At 47.3% G+C, this 10,789-nt stretch overlaps 1 protein-coding gene across 1 annotated transcript in view; it reads left to right on the top strand.

The window, feature by feature from the left end:
* Window positions 1-10,686, top strand: part of LOC146268571 (ankyrin-3-like) — an 87,256-nt gene extending 76,570 nt beyond the window's left edge. The window contains exons 42-51 of the mRNA XM_084709859.1: window positions 41-115; window positions 513-644; window positions 1,250-1,330; window positions 4,989-5,079; window positions 5,509-5,695; window positions 5,992-6,072; window positions 6,499-6,582; window positions 6,686-6,808; window positions 7,581-7,674; window positions 8,665-10,686. Coding sequence (XP_084565985.1) covers window positions 41-115; window positions 513-644; window positions 1,250-1,330; window positions 4,989-5,079; window positions 5,509-5,695; window positions 5,992-6,072; window positions 6,499-6,582; window positions 6,686-6,808; window positions 7,581-7,652 — 926 coding nt within the window. The 3' untranslated portion in view covers window positions 7,653-7,674; window positions 8,665-10,686. The remainder of the gene's footprint in view (window positions 1-40; window positions 116-512; window positions 645-1,249; window positions 1,331-4,988; window positions 5,080-5,508; window positions 5,696-5,991; window positions 6,073-6,498; window positions 6,583-6,685; window positions 6,809-7,580; window positions 7,675-8,664) is intronic.
* The last annotated feature ends 103 nt before the right edge of the window (window positions 10,687-10,789 follow it).

The raw sequence follows: 10,789 nt of genomic DNA on the forward strand, positions 1-10,789 counted from the left end.
GTCAGGCTGAGTGGACTAACACCTTCTCTTCTCCCTTCAGGTCCTCAGAGTCCGTGTGAACGGACAGACCTACGGATGGCCATCGTGGCCGACCACCTGGGCCTCAGCTGGACTGGTGAGTCTGGTCCTGCCTCCTCATTTGACATAGTTTTGAATGATCACGAATGATGCTATATAGAAGATCCAGCCATCATTTTGTGAGTAAACAGTGCCCTCTATGGGAACGTGTGAACCTTATTTACAACACGCCAGTGCAGGCGTATGTTTGTGTCTGACTGGTAGACTGTGTGACTGCAGTGCGTAAAATATCAAATCAAGTCGATATCAAGAGTATGTTTTTATGGGGCGCTCACATAAGCTAAGGCCTTACAGCAGGGCCCTTGACCCATTTACCACACGCCTTCACCATACTCTCTGCCTGCCTTTCCTGTCACTACTTCACTGTCTCAGTCAAATAAAGCCCCACCAGAAAATATTGAAGAGTTTGCCTTTACACACAATGTATTTTTCAGAGCTGGCTCGGGAGATGAATTTCTCTGTCGATGAGATCAACCACATCCGTGTGGAGAATCCCAACTCTCTCACCGCTCAGAGCTTCATGCTTCTAAAGAGATGGGTCAGCCGGGATGGAAAGAATGCCACGAGTGAGTGTCCATGTCCTTCAGCCTTTCGCTGTCCTGGTCCTCGGGGTAGACCCATTCTCTCTCTTTCTCTTCCCTTTCTCTCACTCTCTCTCTCTCTCTCTCTCTCTCTCATTCCTACCAAATTAAATTGAAGTGGTGTTTTAGTGAAACTCATGTACAGAGAGATGCAGTGTGACTCAAAAGCAGTAATATTATCAGTGTCTCAGTTGAGTAGTGCCTCCCTCTTCATGCTCCAGTAGTCTCCCAGCACTACGCATGACATTTCATCCAGGACAGGATAAGACTCGCTGGCCTAGTTTCAGCGAAGAGAGCACTTAAATCCAACACTGCCACCTTCACTTACTGCAGTGAGACTGCGAGACATATTCAGACAAAAATACCCCACCAGAATAATGAAAAGCAAAGACATGGTTAGGAATCAAGAGACTCACTGTACATTTTGTTCAGACATTGTAAGGGTGGACTGACATTGACACCAAGTAAGACTGTTTCTGTATTATGTGTTTGTGTCTGTGACTATGAGGTCATCTAATTGAGTGACATCTCCTGGCTTCAGTGTCCTGGTCTACATCTCTAACACCAGGCTGTTTGTTTACCTTCCACAGCGGATGCCTTAACTGCAGTGCTGACCAAAGTCAATCGGATGGATATTGTGACTTTACTGGAGGGGCCTATATTTGACTATGGTAACATTTCAGGCACGAGAAGTTTTGCCGATGATAGCGCTGTTTACCGGGATCAGGCTGATGGTAAAGTTTAGCTCCGCCTAGCTGACCTCTTACCTCTCCTGCTACCTCCTGATTTATTTTACTTGTTTTCTGTAACCCCCCCCCCCCCCCCCCTCACAAAAGTACAAAAAAGTCTTTTTTTGAAGCCTGTAAGTTTGATTTGGTGATATCCAACCCTTGCCCCTCACCCCCTTGCCCTTATCATAATTAATCAATTGTAGTTGAATCAAGTGTTATCCATAATGAAAATGACAGAGCATGTTCAGCACAACTGCTTTGTTATTTCCTTATGGTATGGCTCATTTCACAGTCTTGAAATACGTTTTCGTCCTTGAAAGTATAGTTAATACAAATGGATGCCCAGCACCACTAAGGCAATCCATGGCAACTGATTGCATGCTGTAACTAACTTCTCTTACCCAGATTGACCATGACATTTTTAACTGCCTTAAAAGTACTGTGTACACACCCTTTCTACTCCTAATGCATGATGGATATTGTAATTAAACACAGTTGTTTTACCCTGTTCACATGTAGCTTTAGCCTAGTCTTCCAGCCTTCCTGCTGTTCCTCTGCTCCCGCCTCCCTCCCTGGAAAGAACCAACCAGCTTCTTCTTCCTCTATGAAACCAGACTTCCTGCCTCCCGCCACGCCCAGCCCTGCCTCTAAGCCTATAACAGCCCATACCAGCTCTTAACACCTATTAAGAGTCTTGTGTCGTAGCCCCCAGCTCTCACCCCACACCCCTGTTCCCTGTACTACCCATATTTTCAACTTTCAAAATCATCTCTTGGTTGAATAATCTCTATTTGTCTTGTCCTGCCATCTTCTGTTTGACCTCGCATTTCTGCATTTTCGTGTGACATTTTTCTCTGTCTTTGTTTTTCCTTCTCTTGCATCTCCTCGGCTCTCACTAGCATGCCCTGCACTACCTCAGACAACTCTCGTCACCGAATCGACCTCCCTTCCGCATGAATACCACATCCCTTACCCCTCCATGACATTCAAGACTCTGACCCCTCTCTCACCTACCCCTACACCTCCACCCACCCCTGCCTCTCCCTCGCCCACCTCGTCCTTCACTCTGACTCCCACCTGCCACGTTCATCACTCGTCCCAGCGCCGTTCCCCGAGTTACGAGTCCTCAGTGTCTCACATGGATCTCACACCCGAGCCCATCTTCCACCCTCCTCCGCTTCCCCCCTCCTCTCCTCCCCCTAATCTCTCCCACCCCCCCTCTCCTCCCCCTCATCTCTCCCAGCCCCCCTCTCCTCCCCCTCATCTCTCCCAGCCCCCCTCTCCTCCCCCTCATCTCTCCCAGCCCCCCTCTCCTCCCCCTCATCTCTCCCAGCCCCCCTCTCCTCCCCCTCATCTCTCCCACCCCCCCTCTCCTCTCCCTGTTTCTCACCCTCCCCTACCCTTCATAACGACCCCCCTACCCGCCTCACCCCCTCCCCCTCTCCTGTGTTCTCCAGTTCTCCTCATCCCTCCGGCCACCTTCCTCCCTGCCTCCCCTACCCCCCAGGTCGCCCCCTCCCAGCCTGTAGGTGAGCCTCCCAGTCACGAGTCCTCCCCGGCCCTGCTGGCCTCGACCTCTTGTGCCCTTTCCCCCCTCTCTGTCGCCGGACTCCCCCCAGCCTCTTCCTCAGGGTCTCCTTGCCCCAGCCCTGGCCCTCCCTCCCCTCCCATCCGCTCCCTGTCCCCTTGTCCGGTCTGTCAATGCCCCTGCAAGCCCTCAGCTCCTCCTCCTCCCCAGGTTCGATTCGACCCCTCCTCCCTTGAGATATTTATCTAGTCTCTCCTCCTTCCTGCTCTGTCTCTTTTTATTCATCCTCCCCTTCTGTCTGTTCTGTGTGAGCATGCCTAAACACCCACTCTGTTAATCATTCAAACCCACTAAAGACATGATCACATCATGCCTCACTCGTGGCTTTCATATCTGCCCACCTCAAATGTGGCAACTTTTAACAGCAACCAAGGAAACCATTTAGTCTCAAAACTGTTAAAAGTGTGACAGACTCTATAGTTTCTGTGGCCATTGATTATATTTTGTGTTCCGTCTTGTTTTCCACCTGTTGCACAATAGTCATGTATGATTTGTTGCCAAACTGTAACTATATGGTTGGTGGCACCATGTTTTATGTGGTTGTGCGTCACCTCAGTCAGCGGGTGTTTTGCCACATGCTGCTGAACAGTCTCTGTGCCATTGTCCATGTCACTCAGTATATGTCTTCTGGTGTATGTGTTCATGTGGTGATTGGTGTGTCACTGGGGCTTCCACGTGTCTGTGTGTGTGTGTGTGTGTGTGTGTGTGTGTGTATCATCTACCACCCACAGATTACCACAGTATACTAGCTGAGCTGCAGTCTCCCGCCACCCTGGGTTCAGACTCCACCTTCATGGAACTCCACCCTGACCTTCCTACCCCCACCCCCACCCCCAGCCCCACCATCCACCACACCCCTGACCAGTTCCTTCCAGACTCAGCCCCCCTAGATCTCACCAAGCACCAGCCCTGGGACGATGAAATGGGCCTTAGTGTGGACCTAGAGAGCCCCCCTAGGAGCCCCTCGAGGCCTTGTGAGCTTGCCCTCTCCATCCCCACCTTTGACCTAGACCCCACAGCCCTCTCCATCCCCACCTTTGACCTCACAGCCCTCTCTGATGCAGCCATGGATGCGGAGGGGCAGGTGCCTTTAGAGGAACACGCAGAGAAGATCCCCAAAGTGGAAGTGGAGCTAAATCATTGTCAGAAGTCCTTTCCCTCCACCGAGGAGATTGAAGCGGAAGAAGAGATCCCACATCCGTCGTTGCCATCGCTCTCTCCACCGTCCTGTGAACGAGGACAAGGACAAGAGCAGGAGCCCAGGACAATGGAGAGGGGGAACGGGGGGAGAAGGGAGAGGTGGATAGAGAGGTGGTAGGGAGCGATGGGGGCGAGAGAGAGAAGGATAGGGAAGAGAACGGTGTGAGGGTGATGGAGGTGATGGAGGAGGTGACAGAGAAAGATGCAGGGGAAGCTGTTGAGGGGGGATGCTGGAAGGGGAGGAGGGGTGTACGGTGGCCCCAGAGGTCCATAAGATTGAAGAAGTGTTAGAAATTGTGTCAGAAAAGAGGGATATGATGGAGGACAGAGGTGAAGCGAAGCAAGACGAGCAAATGGGAACCAGCGAAGGACAAAAAGAGCTGGGAGAGTGTGCCGAAGAAATAGAAAAGAGGAATAGTGGGTTGCGGGAAGCTGAAGGATTGCAGGGAAGGGACAGGATGGCAGAGGACTGGGGTGAGGCCAAGCTATCTCTACAGTCCGGGGCTGAGGCTGAGGCCGGGGGTGAGGCCAAGCTATCTCTGCAGTCCTGGGCTGAGGCCGGGGGTGAGGCCAAGCTGTCTCTGCAGTCCTGGGCTGAGGCCATGGAGGAAGACAGAGAGTCTGGTTCCAGTGAGGAAGAAGAGGACAGAAATGAGATGACAGAGGACAAGATCAAGTCTCTGTTGGAAGACGTGAAACTGGAGGGGGCGGAGGAAGAGGAGGAGGGCGAGGAGATGACGGAGGCCAAGGTTCAGGAGATTCTGAGGCAGGTGCAGCAGGCAGAAACACAGCTGTGTTCCAATGTTCCAGGTTGGAACAGCGAGTCGTCCAGCGTGAACGTGGAGCCGCCCACCCCTGGCCGCAGCGTGAGCTCTGATCTACTGGACCGCCAGGAAAACAGGTAACGTCTTCCACCATCTGTCCCTTGATTTTAGACTTATTTTTAACTGACACCGTTTTTTAACTCACCTGTATAGGCCCATTTGATGTAAGATGTCCTTGAGTGCTTTGAAATTAGGTGTCCCCCAAATAAAATGTATTATTTACAATAACTAAGATTTATATTTCTCTTAACAATTGCCTCTATGAGTATTGAAACATCAATACACTTATTTACATTTAGTCATTTAGCAGACGCTCTTATCCAGAGCGACACAGTAAGTACAGGGACATTCCCCCGAGGCAAGTAGGGTGAAGTGCCTTGCCCAAGGACACAACGTCATTTGTCCGAGCCAGAATCGAACCGGCAACCTTCTGAGTAGTAGCCCGATTCCCTAACCGCTCAGCCATCTGACTCCCTACATTACCCATCTTTCCTCCATCTTTACAGCCAGGAGAACTCCAGTGACTCTGTCACTTCCTCATCCAGGGCGGAGTCAGGGAGGACACAGCACAACGGCAACCACTCAGAGCCATCGTCTCAGGACACCTCACCTACTGCTCCACAGGACTCAGCCAATGGCAGGGCTGGACTAGGGAAAGAGGAGGGCACATTAGTGTCTGAGAAAAAAGTCCAGGTAAAGTGTTGTTCATTCTGTAGTACAACTAGACACAGTATGTCCTCACAGGCATGGTATGCCTTTTAGTCCAGGTGTCCCTTTTTGGTGACAGAAGTGTCAGGAGAATGTTTGCTTCTGTTTCTGGTTTACAGTTACACGTTACAATTACTTCTTACCTCTGCTCTCAAGCACTGTAATGATAATGTATTCCAGATGGGATTTCTCTACATAACTAAACCCTTTAAGGATAATTTTTTCTCCACACGTGTCCCTCAAACATCCTGTGTGTGTGATGTTGATGTAACACCCTGCAGCAGCGTGTTAATTTAGAGTCCGGCTCGGACGAGGAACAGATCATCACTACCCGAGTGTTCAGGCGTCGGGTCATTCTGAAGGTAGTCTGCCTAGACCTGGTGGATGGTGTGAACTGGTTTGGGTTTGAACTGGTTCTGATTTGGTGCTGGTTTGGTTTTAGGTCCTGGTGTGCTGTGGACTGCTGTGGCTCACTGTACCTAGTGCTGTCTGTCTGTGTCTGTGTGTGTGCGTGTCTGTGAATGTGTCAACTGCGCCTCCAAGCCTAATAACCTGCTTCTGTTGCGTGCCCTCAATTAAGTATTTTTTTCCTATTGTGACCCTATAATGCCAAGAACCCTTCTCTTGAGCTTTAATCTTATACTATATAGAAAAACTTGGTGACTTGTTTTGAATGTTGGTTTGTTGTTTGATAGTGCTGGTGCTACAAGGTATTCGCTTGGTTTGCAGTTCCCGCAGGTGTGAATTGCGTGTCACCAGTGAAAAGCCCTAAACTTGGCTACTTACAGGGAGAACAGGCGATGCATGTTCCTGGAGAGTCGATGACAGAGGAACAGTACACAGACGGCGACGGCAACCTCATCACTAGAAAAGTAACGTATACGTTACGCCTTGACCCATGATCACGTCAGGTGACTCATCTCCAGTCCTCAGAGTCCACCTCCAGCTTCTGCCCACATTGATCTCCTCTCTCAGGTCATCCGGAAGGTCATCCGGCGCGCGGCCACACCCACGCCTGAAGACCAGGGGGGGGAATGGGGGAGGAGGGGCCACGGAGACCCCTGGCCCACCCCTTCCTTCCAGGAGGAGGAACCTGAGGTTGGCATGGCGACAGGAGGGGGGTGGATAAAATGGCTGCTCTTGGGTGCAGGGGTTCGTCTCAGAGTTTTGAGGGAAATCAGTGTAATAACCGTGTGCTGGCAGGGATTTGGGGCTCACCTTGGCATGGGGTGTGTCTAATAGTGTGTGGGTGTGTGGGTGTATATGTGTGTGTGGGTGTGTATATGTGTGTTTTTGAACTGTTGCAAAACAAGAAAATGTTGGATCCTTTCCTTAAAACCAACACTTCGTTTTTAACCTGCACTGTTTTTACTGCTTGTTGTGTGGTTCGGGTGCTGTGGGTTCATGCTAACTCCAAACCTCACGTGCTCCTCTCTGATGTGTGTTATTACTTCTTTAAACCCCATGGTCTCCGGTTGCCGTCAACACCTGGATTCACCTCAACTGCCCCTTTGCATCTGCCCCTCTTCTCTGGTCTCAGCTTGCTGTTTTCGTGCAGCTGTGTTGGGTTACTGTTTGCCTAACCACTAGATTGGCCTTCTCTTATCTTTGCAGTTGTTTGTCTGTGTGTTTTTGCGGTTGATGGTGTTAGTCAAGCATCCCCCTTTCACTGCACGTGTTCACAACTAGGGTACAGGTGCCGGACCCTGGTGCTGGTATTTGAGTCACTAACAGAAGCTGCTCTGTTTCCGCTGGCAGCCCAGGAGTGTGGAGGAGACTACGCGTCCTGTACCTTTTAAGTGCCATTTATGAAATGTAATAAAGTGATTGGTGGATTGGATTCAGAGCTTTGAATATGCTTGTGTTTCAGCCCGGGGAAGGAGCTAGGAGCAGCAGGAGGAAGGAGGACAGGAGATCCGGGGAGAAGACTCTTCACTCGTAGAACTGCGTTCTCCTCCAGTTAGGTACCAGACAGACCATAATATGCCCTCCCTGCCCCACTAACATCCAGAAGCATCAGCTCTCACCCACCCCCTTAGCAACACACAAAGCTGTGCTGGATATTCTTCCACAATCTCTTTTCACATTGTGTGACTTGCTATTGTGCTCTGTGCTTTTCTAAACATGCTGCTTCATGCTGTACACTCTCTTACCCGCTGTTGTCCTCTATGGCACAGTTCTGCTCTGTACTACCACTCTTCTTCATCCCACTCAGCACGGTACACTACTCACAGACCTCGTGAGTGTGTCACTGTGTTACGCCTGAGTCCTTTCTGGTGGGTTTGATACTGGCAGTGTTTCTCCCTTTGTCAGCTGTGTGTGGGTGAGGTGGGTGAGTCAGTCACAATGGGAACAGGGATAATGGTCGTAGCACACCTCAGCATCTATCGTATAACTCTTTTTGTTCCCTGAATCCCCCCCCCCACACACACACACACACACACACACACGCACACACAGCAGCAAAACCCATGACACCACCATTGAAGCAAGAGTTACAGTTCGGGTCAGCTTGCTTTGAAATCCTCCCTTTTCCACCCTCTAGCCGTTTCTGCATGCCTCAGAGTATGATTCTGTTTTAACCTGCTTGAAACAAATGATGGAATGGCTGTGACACTCCCCTCAAACTCTGGTTCGGTTGGTGGTTGCCATGACGACCGCTGTTGCTGTGACCACCCACCCACCATCCTGGAAACAGATACTTGTGCATGTAGCTGAGGTTTAGCCACGTGTATGAGTTTTCTTTAGGAGGAACTAAGGCCTAAGTAAGTGGAGGTTGGGTTGAATCCAAGGTGGACTTCTTATGTTGTGCAGTTTTAAACATTGAAAACCAGCCGTGTTCCACAATTGTATCCTAGATTCAAAAACAACATCCGTCCCTGTTTTATAATATTGAAAGGATTTTTATTAATTTTTTTGCCTGACGTGTTGTTTTATATATTCCCTGTGTGCAGGGATCCCATCAGTTTCCAAGGCTTGAAGTTACTGAGACCGGAAAACTGTAGGATGAGAATTTCAGCCGATGGTGCGGTCTGCAACTTCTACACAAGCATGGTTTTCAAGAGAGAGGACTTGGACCGTCTGATTTTAGCATGAGCATGATAAACTCACTCCCTGTCTGAAGGACCTCCGAGGTCTTCACTTCCTGTCAGCTGACCAGGAAGATGGTTCTGCTTCCTGTGTGTGACTCAATACATGCCATTGGTCTGTTGGTGCCGTGAGAGCTTTTTTTGAGGAGCATAATGGTTGTGACAACGCTAAAGGACTCCTGTAAATGAAAAGCATACAGACGCAACTGAATACACACTTCCCTGTGACCAAAGATGGCACAAGAGCTCATTTCAACTGTTGGGAGAGAAAAGAAAACTTACAAAACATGAAAAAATCATGAAGATTTCTGAACCACCTCCTACACTCGCCTTATAGTTTTTTCTTGGACCCATTAATGTCAGGATGTAAATTGTTTTGAGGTTTTTTCCTTTTTAAAACCGAATATAACACAAAGGCTTTTCTGTATATAAATCAAAATGTGTAAAATTCTAAAAGGATGAGTAACAGGATGAAAATGCACTGACAAGCGAGAACTTTACAAGTGCTTTCAAAATTTATCAAAATGGTTCCACTTTTAAAGGAGATTTGAGTGTAACTTCACATGCTCTTGTATAATTAATTAATATAGCAGGTATAATGTTTGTATATGAAAAAGCTGGTTCGATTTTAACAGAGGAAATTTCCAGAAAATCTTCTGAAGGTTTCAAGTTTTAAGAGTCCCAAAATGGGGATTTATCTAATCCAGCTAAAGCAGCCTTTCAGAGTACTCATATTTTCATGCATGCTGTTCACATTATTTTAAGTACAATTTTTACAAGTTTGCAAACACTGTATTAAAACGAGAAATAAAACCCTTTATCTGTGTACACATATAGCCCTAACATTTGTCATCAATTTTATATATAAAAAAAAAAAAAAACTTAAAAGCATTTTGTGTGTTGATGAGGATCAGGATGAAGAAAATGTCTCCAGCTTCATGAGGGTTCTGTGTATTGTCTGTCTATGTAAAACTGAAGGGCAGCTTCTGCTACGAGAGAGAAGTAATCTGAATGTATACGCTAGTAGACTGGCTCGCTGTAAAATTATAACTGTATTGTGTGTATTGGCTATAAGGTGTAGAGGTCTCTGTAAGCTGTAGACTGTTTGTAATCATTTTAGCAGTGTATCACTTGGTTTTCTAAAGGCTGCTGTGGTTTTAAAGAAAAACAAAGGCATTTGATTTTGGGTTTTGGTGAAGTATTTCCTTAAGTTTAATCTTACTCACATAAGGACACATAAAGACATTCTTTGATTGTAGCTCTTAATAGCATATGTATGGCAAAAACACTGGATGGTCAAAACGATAATTTAAGCATAAAATAAATTGTGTTTAACTCTGAAACTGTGTGAATCTTTTTAGGCTTGAGAATCTGTAAATGCAGTGTCTAATTAGCATTGTTTTGATAGCTCATTGGCAATTTATTTGCATTACAGTAGATCTCTTTGTATTGGTTTGATTAGAGGCCCATGTAGATTAAGTGTTGTTATTCTGGCGTGAAGGCTCAGACTTAGTGTGCTGATGATGTTTATGCTGTGGACATGAAAACCATGTAATGGACTTCCTTTTTTTTAGTCAAGTGAAGTCATTTAGGGTGTTGTATTACATCCCCAATTCTAAATGTCAATCAGGGGGTAGAGGGTCCTTTGATAGGGTTGAACTATCAACTTTGTCGATTTTGTTTGATATGTGTTTTCACCTGAGCAGATTTTTCGATGTACAATTCTTACTAACAGAGTGAAGCCATTGAAATGTAACTATTCTAGCACTTTGGTTATTCAAGGTATTCTTCTAGAGGCTATAGCAGCAATGACGACACCACAATGTTTCAGACGTCTTAAAAAATCTATTGGAAAAAAAACGGAATAAAAATGTATTGATTTTGCAATTTGTTGTTATTCTTGTGTTTGTGTTCTTTCTCTGTTATTTAGCAAGTTTGAATACTAGAGATAAAGTATATTTGGAAGTCAATATCCATGCGAATAAACATG

The sequence above is a fragment of the Hypomesus nipponensis genome, chromosome 11 (genome assembly GCF_054491055.1).
Source record: "Hypomesus nipponensis isolate SF chromosome 11, ASM5449105v1, whole genome shotgun sequence".
NCBI lineage: Eukaryota > Metazoa > Chordata > Actinopteri > Osmeriformes > Osmeridae > Hypomesus > Hypomesus nipponensis.